Consider the following 15,710-nt stretch of genomic DNA (forward strand, 5'->3'; position numbering starts at 1 on the left):
CATCAGATGCTCTCCAAAATGGCGCTACGCTGACACAGAGAGGAGACGAATTGTTGAATAAATGTCGTTATTTTTATTTTCTTTGCGTACAAAAAGTATTCGCGTTGCATCATAAAATTCAGATTGAACCACTGATGGCAGATGGACTATTTTGGACTATTATTTTTATACTTTTCTGTGCCTTGACAGTGTTATTTACTTGGCAGTCAATGGGACAGTCACAAGCCTCCCGGTTTTCATCCAAAATATCTTAAATTGTGTTCCAAAGACGAACGAAGCTTTTACGGGTTTGGAACGATATGGGGTTAAGTGATTAATGACAAAATTTTCATTTTGAGGTGGAGTATCCCTTTAATATTCCTTGACAGCCTATATATGAATTGTTTATTCTGATTATAACTGCAAGCAACAAGGCACTCATGCATTACAGTGATTTTACCATAGTTAAGTGAGTTTTTTGCCTTTCCACTTGATGTTGTGCCAAACTGTGGTAGAATCACTGTAACATGCAGCCTCATTCTTTTATTGCTGTCATAACAAGGAGAATGTGTTGAGTGGCACAATGGATTTTGGGAGTTATATGAATATATCAGAGTACTGATTAGGATCAGACATTTTCATTTACTAATGAACAATCCCATGTAGAGGTAGAGGTGGTCTGATCCTTAAACAGCACTTTAACATCTTTATGTACTTGGATCAACGTGCGTTTTTGTTTCAGTGATGTCCCTAATGGCAGTGGGACAGGGTGTTTAAGCCAATGATGCATGCTAATGCATGCCTCAACAGAGGCTATTAATACGGAAGCGCTGGACACTGTGAAAGTTGCAAAGATCATAGTTCACATTTATCATTCAAGCAAATCATCAATGTGGAATCAAGACAATTATTATGGGCTGATTATATATCCAAACTAGCTGGCAAGGAGTTTGAGAAGGAGCACTACATCACGTTCATGTACTGTACTTAAATGTAATACACTTAAAGAGGTCATATTATACTCTTTTTTTTTTTTTTCATTATTTTACATTTTTTTCTTAGTTTTAAAAATGTTTTTGTGTAATAATTCAGTCGTTAATATTTATTTTCACCCTCTCTCTGACATTGAATTGAATTAAACAGGTCATTTACTTCCTTTTACTGCCAAGCCTTTTATGCCCCATTTCCATGTGAAATGAAATACAGCATGAGCGCATTTTTCTGCACTTACACATGAGCTGCAGTTTTGTTGTGTCTAATATCATTTGTGCTGCCTCGTCCTGCAATAATGCAACACCTTTACAGTGATAATCACAAAATGATTCCATACTGAATTAAACTATTTTTAAAAGGGACATCAGATGCAAAACTCATTTTTACATGGAGTTTGCAAATAAATGTGTCCTAGCAGTGTAACCACAACCACCCTAAAAATCCATTCACTCCTTTTTTTTTTTTTTTTATCCCCAAAGAACCTAACAATCTGAATAATCAAGCCATTTTTTTAATTTTCTAAGTGGTATGATGTCATACTGCTCAGGCCCCGCCCATGACCGCTGACGGACTGTCCCATATTAGCATATTGCCACCCTCAGTCAATTGTACGCTGTCAGCCATTTTTTCCGTGCTCGAACAGCTGAAGTGACAACAATGTCTTGTAAACAATGCAGCTGTTTTGTAGTTGGATGTAAACAGTCTTCATTTTCTCCCGACATGAGAGCCACTGAAGATGCAGGATGTTTTTGATGGTAATGTGCCACCAAATACACAAAAACCAGCAGAGAGGGGCAGAGTGAGCAGTAGCTCATTATCATTTAAAGAGACATACAACAAAATGGCTTGCTGCAAACTTGTTTTTAACAAGGTAAAAAGGGTTTAGTTTTACACAACCAATGAGGAATTTTAACCAAAGTATTCTTCAGACATTTCATGAAGACCCTAAAGAATCATACCAACTTGTGAAAAATGGGCATCTGATGTCCCCTTTAATATCAGAATCCTTTAAGAAGTACATGAAGAGCTGTAGGTGCTACATCCAGGGTTTTCTTTAGTACCATTGTAGTTTTTATTGGTATTCTGAATGTGTGTTTATTTTTATATTTTCCATTTTTATTTAATTTATTCTTTAGTAAGAATAAAACATTTTTGTAATTTTTAGTTTTATAGTATATATTATATATTGTAATATAGTTTTTTTTTTTAATGCCTATATACCGGTAGTTTTTCCTTATTTTTATTGTGGTTTTAGTTCGTCAACCTAAATTAAAATGAGAAATTATTTATTTCAGCTAATGCTTACTGTATTTCAATGAACTTGAAATACAGTATGAAATGAAATTTTTTTTATGGTTTTAGTTAACTATAACAATCCTTCTACATACTGCAGGTTTAGCGAACATTCTCACATTTGCAGAGCAGTGCTGACACTTAAATATAACTGGCCATTTTAATATCATTATAATAGCTTTCTGACAAATTGGAAATTGGATTCTTGATGATATGACCCCTTTAATTTCACAACATCCTGTGACAGCATTACTCAGAAAATGCATGTTTTTCTCATGGACTTGGGTGAGAAAACAGAACATTTTACAGAAAAAGCAGCCTGTTCCAAGTTTTTGCCAATTCATTTATGAACCCCAAAAGCCACGAGAAATGCTGTTGGATGCAATGCTTAGGATGTTAAAAATGTTGCAGAGCTCCGTCTGGGGTTGAGAATGGGTGGTCCTGACTACCTGGTGTCATTGGGCACGCCGCCGGAGGATTTGGTGGCGTGGCCGTGTTCCCCTGGGGGTAATGGAGGGGCGGGACGGGGACCTGGGGGACACAACTGGGGACGTAGATCACACGGGAGACTCCGAGAGCTGTGGTGGAAAAACAGACTGACGGCCTCAGCATTCTGCTTTGGATGATGTGTGCATGTGTGAAAGTGTTTATTATTAAATAAGGCACAGCTTTACACATGTTCTAATGTCAGCATACAAACACAAAACACAACACACACCCACATGAAGCTCTATGTTGCAGCACAGATAGTGGTTAAAGCTTTAATATAAACTACAGCATTAAAAGCAGCGTGACTCATTTAATTACACCCTCCTCCAGTTTAAACAGAACACAAGGGCATGCATGGGAGGTACATATATGCACAAGCATTATAATGCCACTAAGATGCGTTACTGGTGAAGACCCAGGACATGACCTACCTGAAGGTCTCAGAATGAGATGAAGGGATAAAGAGGTATGGGTTTGGAGGATCGCTGTGGCAACGGGGGACTTTGACAGGTCGAGGGCTGTTTCGTGGGCCTGATGGAAAATTTTGCATCAGATGTCATTATCAATTTACTGTTAAACTCTTACCAATTGCCTTAAAAATTATTTTTGTGAAAAGCAATTTTCAGTAAATAAATTCAAAAAATGTTTAAATATATATTTAAAATTATGTCAATTGCAAATTATTTAAAGAGCATAAACAGTGACCTTAAACACTGAAAAGAAAGAGGGCACTTACCAAAGTACATACTACTGACTGGGCTGTGCGGTTTACCGATAACATGCCCTATACATTCATTCATCAGAGCTTGCAAACTCTACAAGACACAAGATTAACAACTATAAACTCAATTGCAATTGCAAAACAGATATGAAAACAACAGGGCATGTATATCTCACCAGAAAGTCATCTTCTGGCAAGGCTGATATAAACGCAGCCTCAATCGCTTGAAGAAAATCAAAGCCTTGCGTCGCCCACCTAGAAATTAAATAAAAATGTAACCTCAAATAACATTTGAAAGCTTGTTAAAAGAACAAGGTGGCAATATCGTTTATTGAGAAAGAAGCTGGAAACGTTTTCTTTGAACATTAGCATCTCTGTGGGATGAAACACTGGCTCTGCTCCAAAACCTAGTGAGCTTCCTACAGAGACAGCATATTAAGGCAGCACAGATGCACTCCTGCTCCAAAATGTAGGCAGGATGAAAACTTTTTTAGCACTGCATGCATCCTTTAAAGAAAATGCAATCCTATAATGCACTGAAACAAGTCTAAGAAGCATTCCATCTAAGATGAAGACATAGCATCAATTAAAAAAAAAAAAACACTTACTCAAAACTTGTGTATGTACTATGTTTCCTATGCTTATTATAACACTGTTCTGTATCGGAACAAACTCTTTTTTTAATCAACTGAGAGGGGATAACGATACTTGACATAAGTGCGTGAATAAAGGTGCATGAGCAGGGCATTCCAAATCATTCAGTTTGATGTTTTAAAGTTATGATGCCCTAGAACAGGGGTGTCAAACTCAGTTCCTGGAGGGCCACAGCCCTGCAGAGTTTTGTTCCAACCCTGCTCCCACACAAACCATCTAGTTTTCAAATAAGACTGAATGACTTAATTAGCTGGATCAGGTGTGTTTAATTAGGGTTGCATCTAAACTCTGCACGGCTCCGGCCCTCCAGGAACTGAGTTTGACACCCCTGCCCTAGAAGTTAGCCTCTTTGTTTTTGGAACAGAGCCTACTCACCTTGGACGAGTGCCTCTTCCGCTTTCACACTTCGTGAGGACAAAGTTCATCCACTTGCGGGCAAAAGCGATGTAACGATCCCCTATCCGCCGCCTGAACTCTCCAGACATCAGCCGCACAACCTCTTTATGATACTGCAGGATAGCAAAAAAACAAATACGCTGAACTAATAGACTCAAGAAAAATCCTTATGTGTTTGCATTCTTCATACTTGATACTGCATCCTTAACGTGTTTTTTCCCCCTTGAACTTCTTTTAGTTCTGTGTTGTTAGCTTGATCGTAAACAAGGAACATCTGCACACTGCCTGACAAAGATCTATGATTGAAACTTTGCGGTTTTATTTTTTTTTAAATAAAGGGAATAGTCTGAGGATTTTTACTTTCATGTTTTCTGTTTTAGTTCTGCACCTGTTGGAGATGTTTTGAACGTGTGTATTTTCCACCTCTTCTGTGCTAATTAACGTAAACAATGATATAAAAAGAAGCACTGAAGAAAATTAAGGCTTATTAGCCAACTACTAATTAGACTTTTTTTTAGATTCAAGGGTGCAGAAAACCCACATGGACATCAAACCACTAAACTTCACCATAGCATTACTAGCTCTTTTTAACAGCCTTAAAAAGAAGGGAACGGAAACAGTGACACATTTCTGATAGTCCTGGGACAAAAATTGCAATCTTTAATGTCTAATAGATTAGAAAGCTACTTATAGTTGGCATCAACCAGAAATGACATTCTTTTTTTCCCTATTGTGACATATATAGTGAAACGGCGAAAAATGTATGGCAGAACTTGATTTGTCCATTGGGAATTGATTGGATCAGTTGGATTGCCGTTTGCTAATTGTGGTGCAATTTTGATTTCATGGTGTGCAGTATTCATATACATAGAATCCCATTAGGTTCAGACCTCAAAAGCGAAGTTGTAGCCCTGGATCATGGCCTCTCTGTAATACTGCTGCAGTGTGGCTTTTTCTGTCTCCTCCACCTCAGCCTCAAACTCTGAAGTGAACATGTAATCCACACGGTCGATCGCGGTGTTGATCTTGATGCACAGCTGGAGAGCCTCATTCTGAAAGGACAGAAAATGTTCTTTAAAAGAGCAGCTCAAACCAAAATTACTTTGCAAACATCCGGTTTGCTGATGCGCTGTTTATAGGTTTTCATATCATCACATAATGTAACTAATGTCTATGGAGCAAAACCGAAAGCCTCTGTGCTCCTTAAACCCGGGATTTCCATGCGTATTTGTACTTCAGCGTTAAGTGACACAGATTGAAACCCCTGCTTGATGTGATTTGAAAGTGGGTCTCCAAAAACTCCAGTGACAGTCAGAAAACAAGTACACATCAGCTGATATGTCAGAAAACAGAAACTGGGACCGCAAAATCTAGCTTTTTTGGACGGGGGTTTAGTTTCTATCACCTTGAGCTGTTCCAGGGCAGAGACGATAAGCGGTTGGCTGGATGTCTGCTCTCGGCTGAGGGTGAGAAGTTCTTCCATGGACTGCTGGAAGGCTTTGCGTTGTGTCACCAGGTGGGCCGACTGCATCACAACGAGCAACAGATTGTCCACCTAGGAATCATATATGACATATTAGAAGCTGTAATGAATGGGTAACTTGGAAACTGAGATGATTATATAGAAAATTAGAAAATGTTCTTTTTTTTTCCCCAAAGTCAAAGATTAGCTATTACTCCAGTCTCACATGATCCTCCAGAAATCATTATAATTCATTCATTCATATCATTATAATCATAACTTGGTTCTAAGTTATCATCAATTATTACTGGTGCTCAGTTATTAATAATGGTTATTATTATCAGTGATGTACAGAGTTTTTGCTGCTTAATATTTTAGGTTTTAGGTAATGTGTCCTTAAGAAAAAAAAGTAATTCATTTCTTTTTTAAATCTTACCCCAAACTTTTGGAAGTTGGTGTATTATCGTTACCCTATATATTGTCTTCAATATAGATGATAAATCATTTCTGAAGGATCATGTGACCCTGAAGACTGGAGTAATGACTAAAATAGAAACTATTTTAAATTGTAATATTATAATAAACTGTAATTTTAATACTATTTAAATTGCAATATTCCAAAATATTACCATTTTACTGTATTTTTGATAAAATAAATACAGCCTTTATGAGAAAAATAGACTTCTTTCAAAAACATTAAAAAAATCTTAAAACACTCCAGACTTTTGATATGTAAATAACTACTTTTTTGAGGAAGTGACTCATTTCTATGCACTAACAGCACTGAATGGTTAAACTGAGATGATCACACGCCTAGCTTCATACCTTCATGGCCCGTAATGTGTCCACAGTCTCCATCTGAGGTACTAGTTTGAGCGCAGTGCCGTCCCACTCAGTCCAGGCACCATCTGTGCTCAAGTCCCCGACTCCATGTTTGCTAATGAGCAGATAGGCCTCATCTTCTGGGATCTCGTCTGGCTCTTTCGAGCAGTCCTTTCCAGCTGCTGCATTCAACAGCTGTAAGATGACTAGCCGCTGCTCCATCAGATCACAAGGGACGAACACCTGGAGCTCCTCCAGTCCTGGGATTTGGACCTAAGAAAAGGGACACACAATGACAATAATTGAAGTTATTAAGCACATGTAGAGCATCTATCTATAGCAGACTATCATTAATATAGAGGAACGTCTTAATACTTTGACATAATTCTTGGCCTTCAGTGCTTGGAGGAGAGAGGGAACTCCACTGGTTAACCTGAATTCTGCAGCAATCTCAAGATCCTGAGTAGAAGTAAAGCGGAACATTAAAATTGCACATCATAGTGACACACCACAATGCAAACAGTGACAAGTGAACTCACCTTGCGCAGCATCTTGGCAAAGCCTAATGCTTTAGATGCTCTCTCCCTGGCTTCATGGAAGAGCTCTTTGAGCGAGCGACTCGTCTCGATCACCGAACGTCTGCAGGGAAAGAAAAAACAGGGATAAATGCTAAATGCTTAAAAAAAATCAGTCAGTAAGGGGTCAGTAAGATTTTTTAGGATGTCTTAAAAAATATTACAGAATACTGAAGAGTAATATTGTGAAATATTGTTGCAATGTAAAATAATTGTTTTTTTAATATATATTTTAAAATACAATTTATTCCCGTGAATTCTCAGCAGCCATTACTCTTATCTAGTTTTCAGTGTCACATGATCCACAATTTCTTAGTATTATCAGTGTTGAAATCAAATATTTTGCTTAAAATTGTAGTATTTGTGATACTTTTTTTAAGATTCTCTGATGAATACATAAAGAGAACAGCATTTTTTTTTAATAGATCGTTTGTAAACACTATAAATGTCTTTACTGTCACTTTTGATCAATGCAATGCGTCTTTGCTGAATAAAACTAATATTGTCAGATAGATATTAAAACTACATTTCTGTTTGACAATGGCACCAAACAGAATTGGATTCTAATCTCATTCTATATAGTCTCTATTCTATTCTCTTTATATCCCTAACTGTTCTACAGTTATTAGATGAACAAACATTTTTGCTAGAATGAATAAGACAGATATGATGACATAGCAATGAACATGTTCCACAGGCTTTGATAAGTCTAGCACTGTGTTTATTACTCATTAACTGTTGTCTCAGACACACCTAATTTCATCCGAGGCAGTGCTGTCATCCGCACACTCCCAGAACTCATTGCCACTCTTCTGAAGGCCCGCATCCAGAAAGTCTCCAGTGGATTTTAGCAGCATGCCAGCAATATCACTGGAAAAGACAAACCAGTAGTGATGCTTTTTGTGCACTTCACTTTGATATGTAATTCCAACCAAAGGATCAATGCAATAATTTATTCTTCGTTATTTCATTAATAAAAAAATACCCTCATAATGCTTTTCTATGGTACAAATGAAACAGCTAGAGCACAGAGTAAAAGACTAACCAAAAGAGTTTCCCAGACTGGGCTTCTCCACCCCGGATGTATGGAGTGATGACTTTGGTGAAATTCCACTCCTCCTCCAGGAGGTTCTTCAGGCTGTGAGAGGCTTGAGGCAGCTGCTGTAACATCTGGATCCAGCTGCGCATGTAGTCAAAGTACACCTGCATGCACAGACACACAAAAAACATTTATTGTCTGTTTACTTTCTTCTAAATGCAGCTCTTGAAGATCACTGCTGTTCATGATGGAGATGTTTGCTGGATTATTCTAAACACAATTTAACCACGGAAGGAAATCTTTATTAATAGATTTTTTTTTTTTTTTATAATGCAAAAAGCACAGAGCAGGGCAAAAATCACTGGTAAAGATTAGCAGCCATCTAACACGGAGAACCACTCCCATCGAGTCACAATGAAATAATTATATTGTTAACATCTTATTATTACTAATATCCTCATTTGTGATGATTACAGGCAGTCATGCATATTTATTACTATATACACCTCAGACTCACACCATCATGCAGAATCTGGGTCATATTGGGTTGTTTATTGGAATTTAGCATAGCAAGATTGACTTCCTCAATGAGTCACTGTCACTTGGTCATGAATGTAAAGGTAATTAAACAAGAAAGCCTGTGAACAAGATCACAACACCAGTCAGTCCTATTCCCACCTCTAGCATTTTGTGTAGATCCTCCTCAAACTCGTCGATGTTGGCGTTAGTCTGCAGACCCAGGGGGTCAGTGACAACGCCTTGCAGCATGAACTGATAGTACTGTTTCATCAGGAGCCCTCCTTTAAGAACCTCTTTACACTCACGCACCAACTACAACACACAAATACACAAGTCAGTCATTTTTGATGTCTCTAGGAGTCATTTCATGGGATTTAATTTAGTCATGCTGAATGTGTGAACAGCTTTTATGAGTTTATGAGTATTGAAGAGAGCCAAACACAATTTCTTCGTAAGGCATCACATTTCAAAACAGCCTCAAGTAGTAAGAATAAATCAAATAAAACGTATAACAAAAACACTATCAGTTGGTTTCTACAAAAAAATAAAAATAAAAAAAATCATGCACAAATAAAAAGATGAAATTATAACAGGCTCTTATGTTGGCTTCATCAAAGAATAATAAATAAAAAGAAAATAAATATAACTACATACAAATACAAAAAATACAGGGGAAAAAAAGAGTAATATTGTAAAATATGATTGCATTTTAAAATAAGTCATTTCTATATTAATATTTTATTTTGTGTGTTCATTACTGTGATGGCAAAGATGAATTTTTGGCATCATTACTCCAGTCTTCAATGTCACATGGTCCTTCAGAAATTATTCTAACATGTCTTATTATTATCAATATTGAAAACAGTTGTGGTGCTTAATATTTTTTATATGATTCTTACAGGATATAAGATAATTTAAAGAATAGAAAGTTTAAAGGAACGCAATTGATTTGAAATAGAAATCTCTTGTAACATCATAAATGTCTTCACTATCACTTTTGATTAATTTAACCCCCAAATGTTTGAACGGCAGTGTTTATACAACATGTAGATATATGCAAGTAATGACCTGCTTGATGCTGAGCAGGGACGGTTCCCCTGCAGGCCTTTGCTCAAGGCGCAGTTTGAGGCACTCGTGAATAACATTTAGCAGCACACGGCAAAGCACCAAGAAGGCTGGCCGGAACGAGGGTAGGTCCATGCCCACTAGCTCCTTCCACGATACTCGTCCCGACTCCTCCGCCTCCTCCACTTGACCGGACACGTGACGAGATAGCTCTGGAAGGTAGTCACAGTGCTGCAAAGAATAACCCGGGACCGCTGACAACTAACAGGAACAGAGCAATGAGAACATGGACGTTGAAATTCAGTACATGATTGGTTATGAACATAAAACATAAAACACTGACCACAAAATATTGCAGAAATACTGATAAGTAGAATGAAAGACAGTACACTGACACCCATCTCTTAAAGAAGTTCTTGCAAATGAAAATTCACAATTCACCCTCATGTTGTTCCAAACTTTTACGACTTTCTTTTGGCAGAACGCAAATGAGTTTCTGAAGCATTTCCTGGCTGCTATTTTCAATGTATTCAAACTAAATGAAGAATGGGACTGTCAGGCTCCAAAATGACAAAATAGCACCATATATATATAAAAATGTGAAGTTGGAAAAAAAACCAATGAAAAATCACCCTGTCTTCTAAATGTGTTTTTGGTCTTACTGTAAATGATTCATCAATGCATATGTTTTTTTTTTTTTACATTTTTTGTCCTCAAAATTATTAATTAAAATGTGTTTAATCAATCTTCCAATGAAAATTTCTCTGGTGACGTATGCTGGATTTCTCAAAACATTTAGTTAAAACCCCACCCATGTCTTACAATCCACTGCAGGCTTGCATTTAGATTTGCTTTCATCCAAATCAACAACCACTGAAACGAAATTAGTTAAATGAAACGAAAATGAATTTTCCTCAGATGTATTTCACTATACAGAAGAAAAGATCTGTTGTTACTTCTGTCACATCGCAACTTTATGTCACTTAAAATGCTGACATCTCACCTCAGCTAGTAGTGGTGTGGATTAGCCTAATTCTTGTGTGAAACAGTTAAAAAAAACAATTCTGCCGATATGGTTCACAAAAGCAGTGGAATGATTCATTCACCAATCTAACTCATCTACTTCACTGACTCAATGACCCATTTGCTGAGGTAAACAGCTCACTGGATGTAAACAGAATCATTTGTATGACGACTTTTTGACCTTTTGGAGCTTGAAGATCGAGTTCTCATTTACAGCAACTGCGTGGAACAGCAACTAGTACAGTTCCTCTTTTGTGCTCAAAAGAAGCAGAAAAGTCACAGTTCTGGAACAAAATGAAGGTGAGGTAATGATGAAAGTATTCTTATTTTGGGGTGAACTAATCCTTCTCAGCCTCTCATTCTTTCCAACCTGCCATAAAGCCAAAAGGAATGTTTTCCCATTTCCTCCGATATTCCACACGTTCACAACCAAACTAACGTTCTGCCAACGCTCAGTTGCTCTCTCACCTCTTGAGTGGGCATGTGACTCAACAGAGCAGTTCTAGACCTCTGCAGCGAGCGGTCCATCAGCTTGTGCAGTCTGAGGATCAGTTTACGCAGTCCCATCTGTTTAAGTGCCTTATCCACAAACGGCCTGTATATGGCGGTGGGACAGTAGCAGGTCTCGTTGTCCCGCGGGAGGAACTCCTCCTCTGACAGGAGGCGTGAAAACTTTGGCGTGGAGCAAGGCGACTGCTCCCCGTCACTGGTCGCCTCACTCAAGGTCCTTTCCTCCTCCTCGTTGTCGGCAGTGAAGGTAGCGGTGGACTCGGTCTCATCCTCGTCCACCTCATCGTCCTCATTGCCGCGGGAGCAGCGAGGTGAGGGGATCTCGAAGATGGGCCAACCGATGCGGGAAAGGTCCCTGAGGCCCAGCACGGTGCCCATCACGCGCAGCTTCTGGTTCAGGTCCTGAGTGATGTTGAGCCACAAGCAGAGCGCCTGCACCCTGCCCTGGAAGTCTCGAGCCGCGTATTTTTCATAGTCCTTCTGCAAGGTTTGCAGTGACGGATACAGAGCCTCCACTGACTCTAACAGAGACATGACCCGCTTGACCTGATCGAAAGCTACTCGTTGCCTTTGCAGGTGCTCCCGGCACTCCAGCACTGAGGAAAAAGGAGCAGCGGCATCTATCTCTCCACAGGACGTGGAGCAGGTGCTAAAGCTAAACGGATCATTCCTGCAGTTGGTTTCGCCAGGACAGGAGTTGTTCACCTCGACTGAGATGTTGCTCTCAAGCCCAGCTAAGCTGCTATAGTCCACTTTGAAGTGCAGAACCTCGTTGATGATGTCAGGTATGGCTTGGCGGGCAGTGTATAGGTACAGGTCCTGGTCCACAACACTACGGCGGGCATGCCAGGCCTGCAACTCCAACCAGATGACCTCATTGTTCTGGCCATTAGATGCCGTGTTCTCCAGGCCTCGCTGCTCCTTCTCTTTCTTCTTGGACGACATGGAGGTAAGCTTAAGCAGAAGCCGCAGAGTCTCAAAGAATTTGAGGCGGTCTGCCGGACAGTCTGTGCGCGAGGTCTGCCGGTGGGTGCGGACGGGCAACATGCCCAGGCTCAGGTAGGGCTTGCGGGGGTCCATGTTTCTGGAGCCGATGGCACTGGTCTTGGACATCGGATCCAGCATGAAGGAGCCCTCAAACGTCTTCTTGCTGTCCCGCTCGTTGGATCGCTGGTTGAAGCGCTGCTTCTTTTCTTGCTTGTAGCTGTGCTCTTCAGGAGGTTCGGCTGATCTGGCTCCCTCACGTTCTCGTTGAGACAACGGGCTGGAGGAACACGGCTTCTCTGTTGACAAAAGAGATGAAGTTAGTGACAGAGACAACCCATTTATCACAATGAGGTTACAAAAAAAGGTCTAATTTCTATATATATGGGTGGCACGGTACACAGATGTCATGGTTCGGTACGTACCTCGGTTCGGGGGTCACGGTTCGATACAATTTCGGTACAACAGGGGGAAAAAAATCTACTATGCTCGGTTTCTTTTCATTTATTTTGAACAGACAGTACAAATTACAATTTTTCCACCTAGATGTGAAAATACTAAATATTATTACATTATGTTATATTGACTATAAAATCTGCAGTACATATATATATACATACAAGGAATAAATTCTTGAAATATATTTGTTTTAGTTTACAGATAAACAAGAGGGGAAAAAAACAGTGCAACATAACAGCCTATATATGCTGAGTTTCAGTACATTTTTGTGACAAGCTTAATTTGTTCACAGAAAGGAAACTCAAATGGCAGAAAGCGACATCCTATTTGTTTTCTTTCTTTTCTTTTTTTCATTCTGAGTGTACACAAATAAAAGCAGACCTTTATACAGTGATGCAATATTAATATATATATGCACGATATATATTGCATTTGAGATGCGACTGTCATGCGCATCTCATCAGTAAAGCAGATCCTGTGATTATTAATAAATCTCCATCACCTGTTTTCAAATGGAGCGGCATTTAATACACAGAGCCGTTGTTCACAAACAGTACACATATATACATTAGGGTTGTTCCGATTCCGATACTAGTATCGGAAATTCCACCGATACCACAAAAAATTCTGGCATCGGTATCGGCGAGTACTTGAACCCATGTACCGATCCGATACCATTTTTACACGAGACCTATAGTTATTCGCGCTAGCTTTGCTTAACGCTACAAATAGGAAATCAATTCTTCTTCGCTGCTCAGAATACAAACACAGGAAGCTGTGCTGTTTGCCACAAGCAACCACTATTTAGAGCAGCGAAGAAATACAAACGTGCTAGCAGCCAGTAAATCACTTGCATATGCGACTAAATCTTCACCCTGAGCGACTAAATGATGTCTAATATTAGCCACTGGCTGATAAATAATCAGATTTTACTCGCCAGTGAGGCTATGTATAAGTTTAGCACAGATATATTGTCACTCGCCGAACACTCTGACTGAGCGCTTCAGAGTTTCTCTCTCCGTCAAGCGATCTATTTTTCAGATCATCTGAATGAATGCGCACCTGTATTTGACGTACCGTAAGCTCTAGTGTGAAGCGCACGACTCGCCGTCGCTTTGCTTTTTTTCTCACACGCAGAGAGAGAGAGAAAGTCTTTTACATGTAGCGCGTCAATTCAGAATGGTATGTAAACTATATTCTTTGTTGTATTTTTCTGTCAAAATAACGGAGTTCCTTTGGAATTCTTCAGTTTAACTGCCGGGTTCTCCGGTAGTAGGCGGAGCTAATGCGCAAAAGACAATCTCATTGGCTGGCGTTCACCTATTATCGTCCCTGTTTTGATTTCAGCAAATCAGTTCGAGCCAACGCAGACAACGTGATTAATATTCATGAATCCAGCAGCTCCTTAATCCTTAGTGCGTTTATATTGTTCTTAGTAGAATTCATAGTATGATTATTATTATCTTATCAGTATTATTGATAGTCCCCCCCCCCCCATTTTTACAGAAACACTGAATGACCAAAAAAGCACCACCACCAGTCCTAAGTTCAGTTAAAATGACTAATATGCATTCATACATGGTTACCAAGTTTTAATTCTAATTGCTAAAGTTCTATCAATAATACTTGATTATCATAATATATTTATAATGCTTGACTGACTGATGTTAACAGTGTACTTTTTTCCAAACATTATAGCCAGACTATCTATCTATGGTGAAGCGCACCATAAAATAATTGTATCAATTCATACAGGGCTAGTAAGTATAGCCAGATACACAGTATCGGCCGATACCCTGAGCCTAGGTATCGGTATCGGAAGGGAAAAAGGGTATCGGAACATCTCTAATATATATATATATATATATATATATATATATATATATATATATATATATATATATATATATATACATATATATACATATATACATATATACACACACACATATATATACACATACACACATATACATACACATACACACATATACATACACACATATACATACACACATATATATACACACATACATATATATATATACATACATATATATACATATATATACATACATACATACATATATACATATATACATACATATACATACATACATACATATATATACATATATACATACATATACACATACATACATACATATATATACATACATACATACATATATATATATATATATATCTCCAAGCAATACAACAGAATATTAATAGGGTGGTTGATTTCACGTGTTAATTTTGTGTGATTGTGTAAAAATAATGTGTTAAAATGATCAATGCATTTAATGCACCAGGCCCAGACCTGTTCGGCATCTAAAAGCGCATACAGTTGCTGATGAATGTATAGGATGACAACTAACTGCATGATGTAGCTTATTAGAATGAAGTTATATGCCCCTAAAATTTAAGCTATGAGGGCAAAAATGCCCCTGGATGGGGTTTGTCTTATATTTATTTAATATAACATAGACAGCAATATCACAAAAGCAAAAATAGAATTGCAAATGTGATAGATTTTATACAACAGTTCAACAAACAAAAAGCTAATATTTTGTTCAATTTTACATACAATATAGTCAATATTGTCTGGTTTTGCTCAATTTCACAAACAACAATAGTTCCAAACAAAGCAACAGCCAAACTGAATATGGTTGACACTTTTTTTTTTAACTTGAAACTTTGCTCAGTTGTTGAAGCCCTAGTTAT

The 15,710-nt window shown here is 38.4% G+C and overlaps 1 protein-coding gene across 3 annotated transcripts in view; it reads right to left on the reverse strand.

Moving 5' to 3' along the window:
• The window catches only part of map3k4 (mitogen-activated protein kinase kinase kinase 4), a 38,463-nt gene that overhangs the window by 10,378 nt on the left and 12,375 nt on the right, over positions 1-15,710 (reverse strand). For 2 of the 3 annotated variants that reach the window (XM_058795013.1, XM_058795015.1), the window contains exons 3-17: positions 11,499-12,823; positions 10,011-10,268; positions 9,102-9,254; positions 8,430-8,587; positions 8,138-8,254; positions 7,349-7,448; positions 7,185-7,268; positions 6,813-7,082; positions 5,931-6,080; positions 5,416-5,577; positions 4,505-4,638; positions 3,652-3,730; positions 3,491-3,569; positions 3,186-3,285; positions 2,715-2,843 (exon numbers count right to left, since the gene is read on the reverse strand). In XM_058795013.1, coding sequence (XP_058650996.1) covers positions 2,715-2,843; positions 3,186-3,285; positions 3,491-3,569; positions 3,652-3,730; positions 4,505-4,638; positions 5,416-5,577; positions 5,931-6,080; positions 6,813-7,082; positions 7,185-7,268; positions 7,349-7,448; positions 8,138-8,254; positions 8,430-8,587; positions 9,102-9,254; positions 10,011-10,268; positions 11,499-12,823 — 3,298 coding nt within the window. The remainder of the gene's footprint in view (positions 1-2,714; positions 2,844-3,185; positions 3,286-3,490; positions 3,570-3,651; positions 3,731-4,504; positions 4,639-5,415; positions 5,578-5,930; positions 6,081-6,812; positions 7,083-7,184; positions 7,269-7,348; positions 7,449-8,137; positions 8,255-8,429; positions 8,588-9,101; positions 9,255-10,010; positions 10,269-11,498; positions 12,824-15,710) is intronic. The other variant, XM_058795014.1, reaches the window with a different exon arrangement.

This window comes from Onychostoma macrolepis, chromosome 13 (assembly GCF_012432095.1).
Source record: "Onychostoma macrolepis isolate SWU-2019 chromosome 13, ASM1243209v1, whole genome shotgun sequence".
NCBI lineage: Eukaryota > Metazoa > Chordata > Actinopteri > Cypriniformes > Cyprinidae > Onychostoma > Onychostoma macrolepis.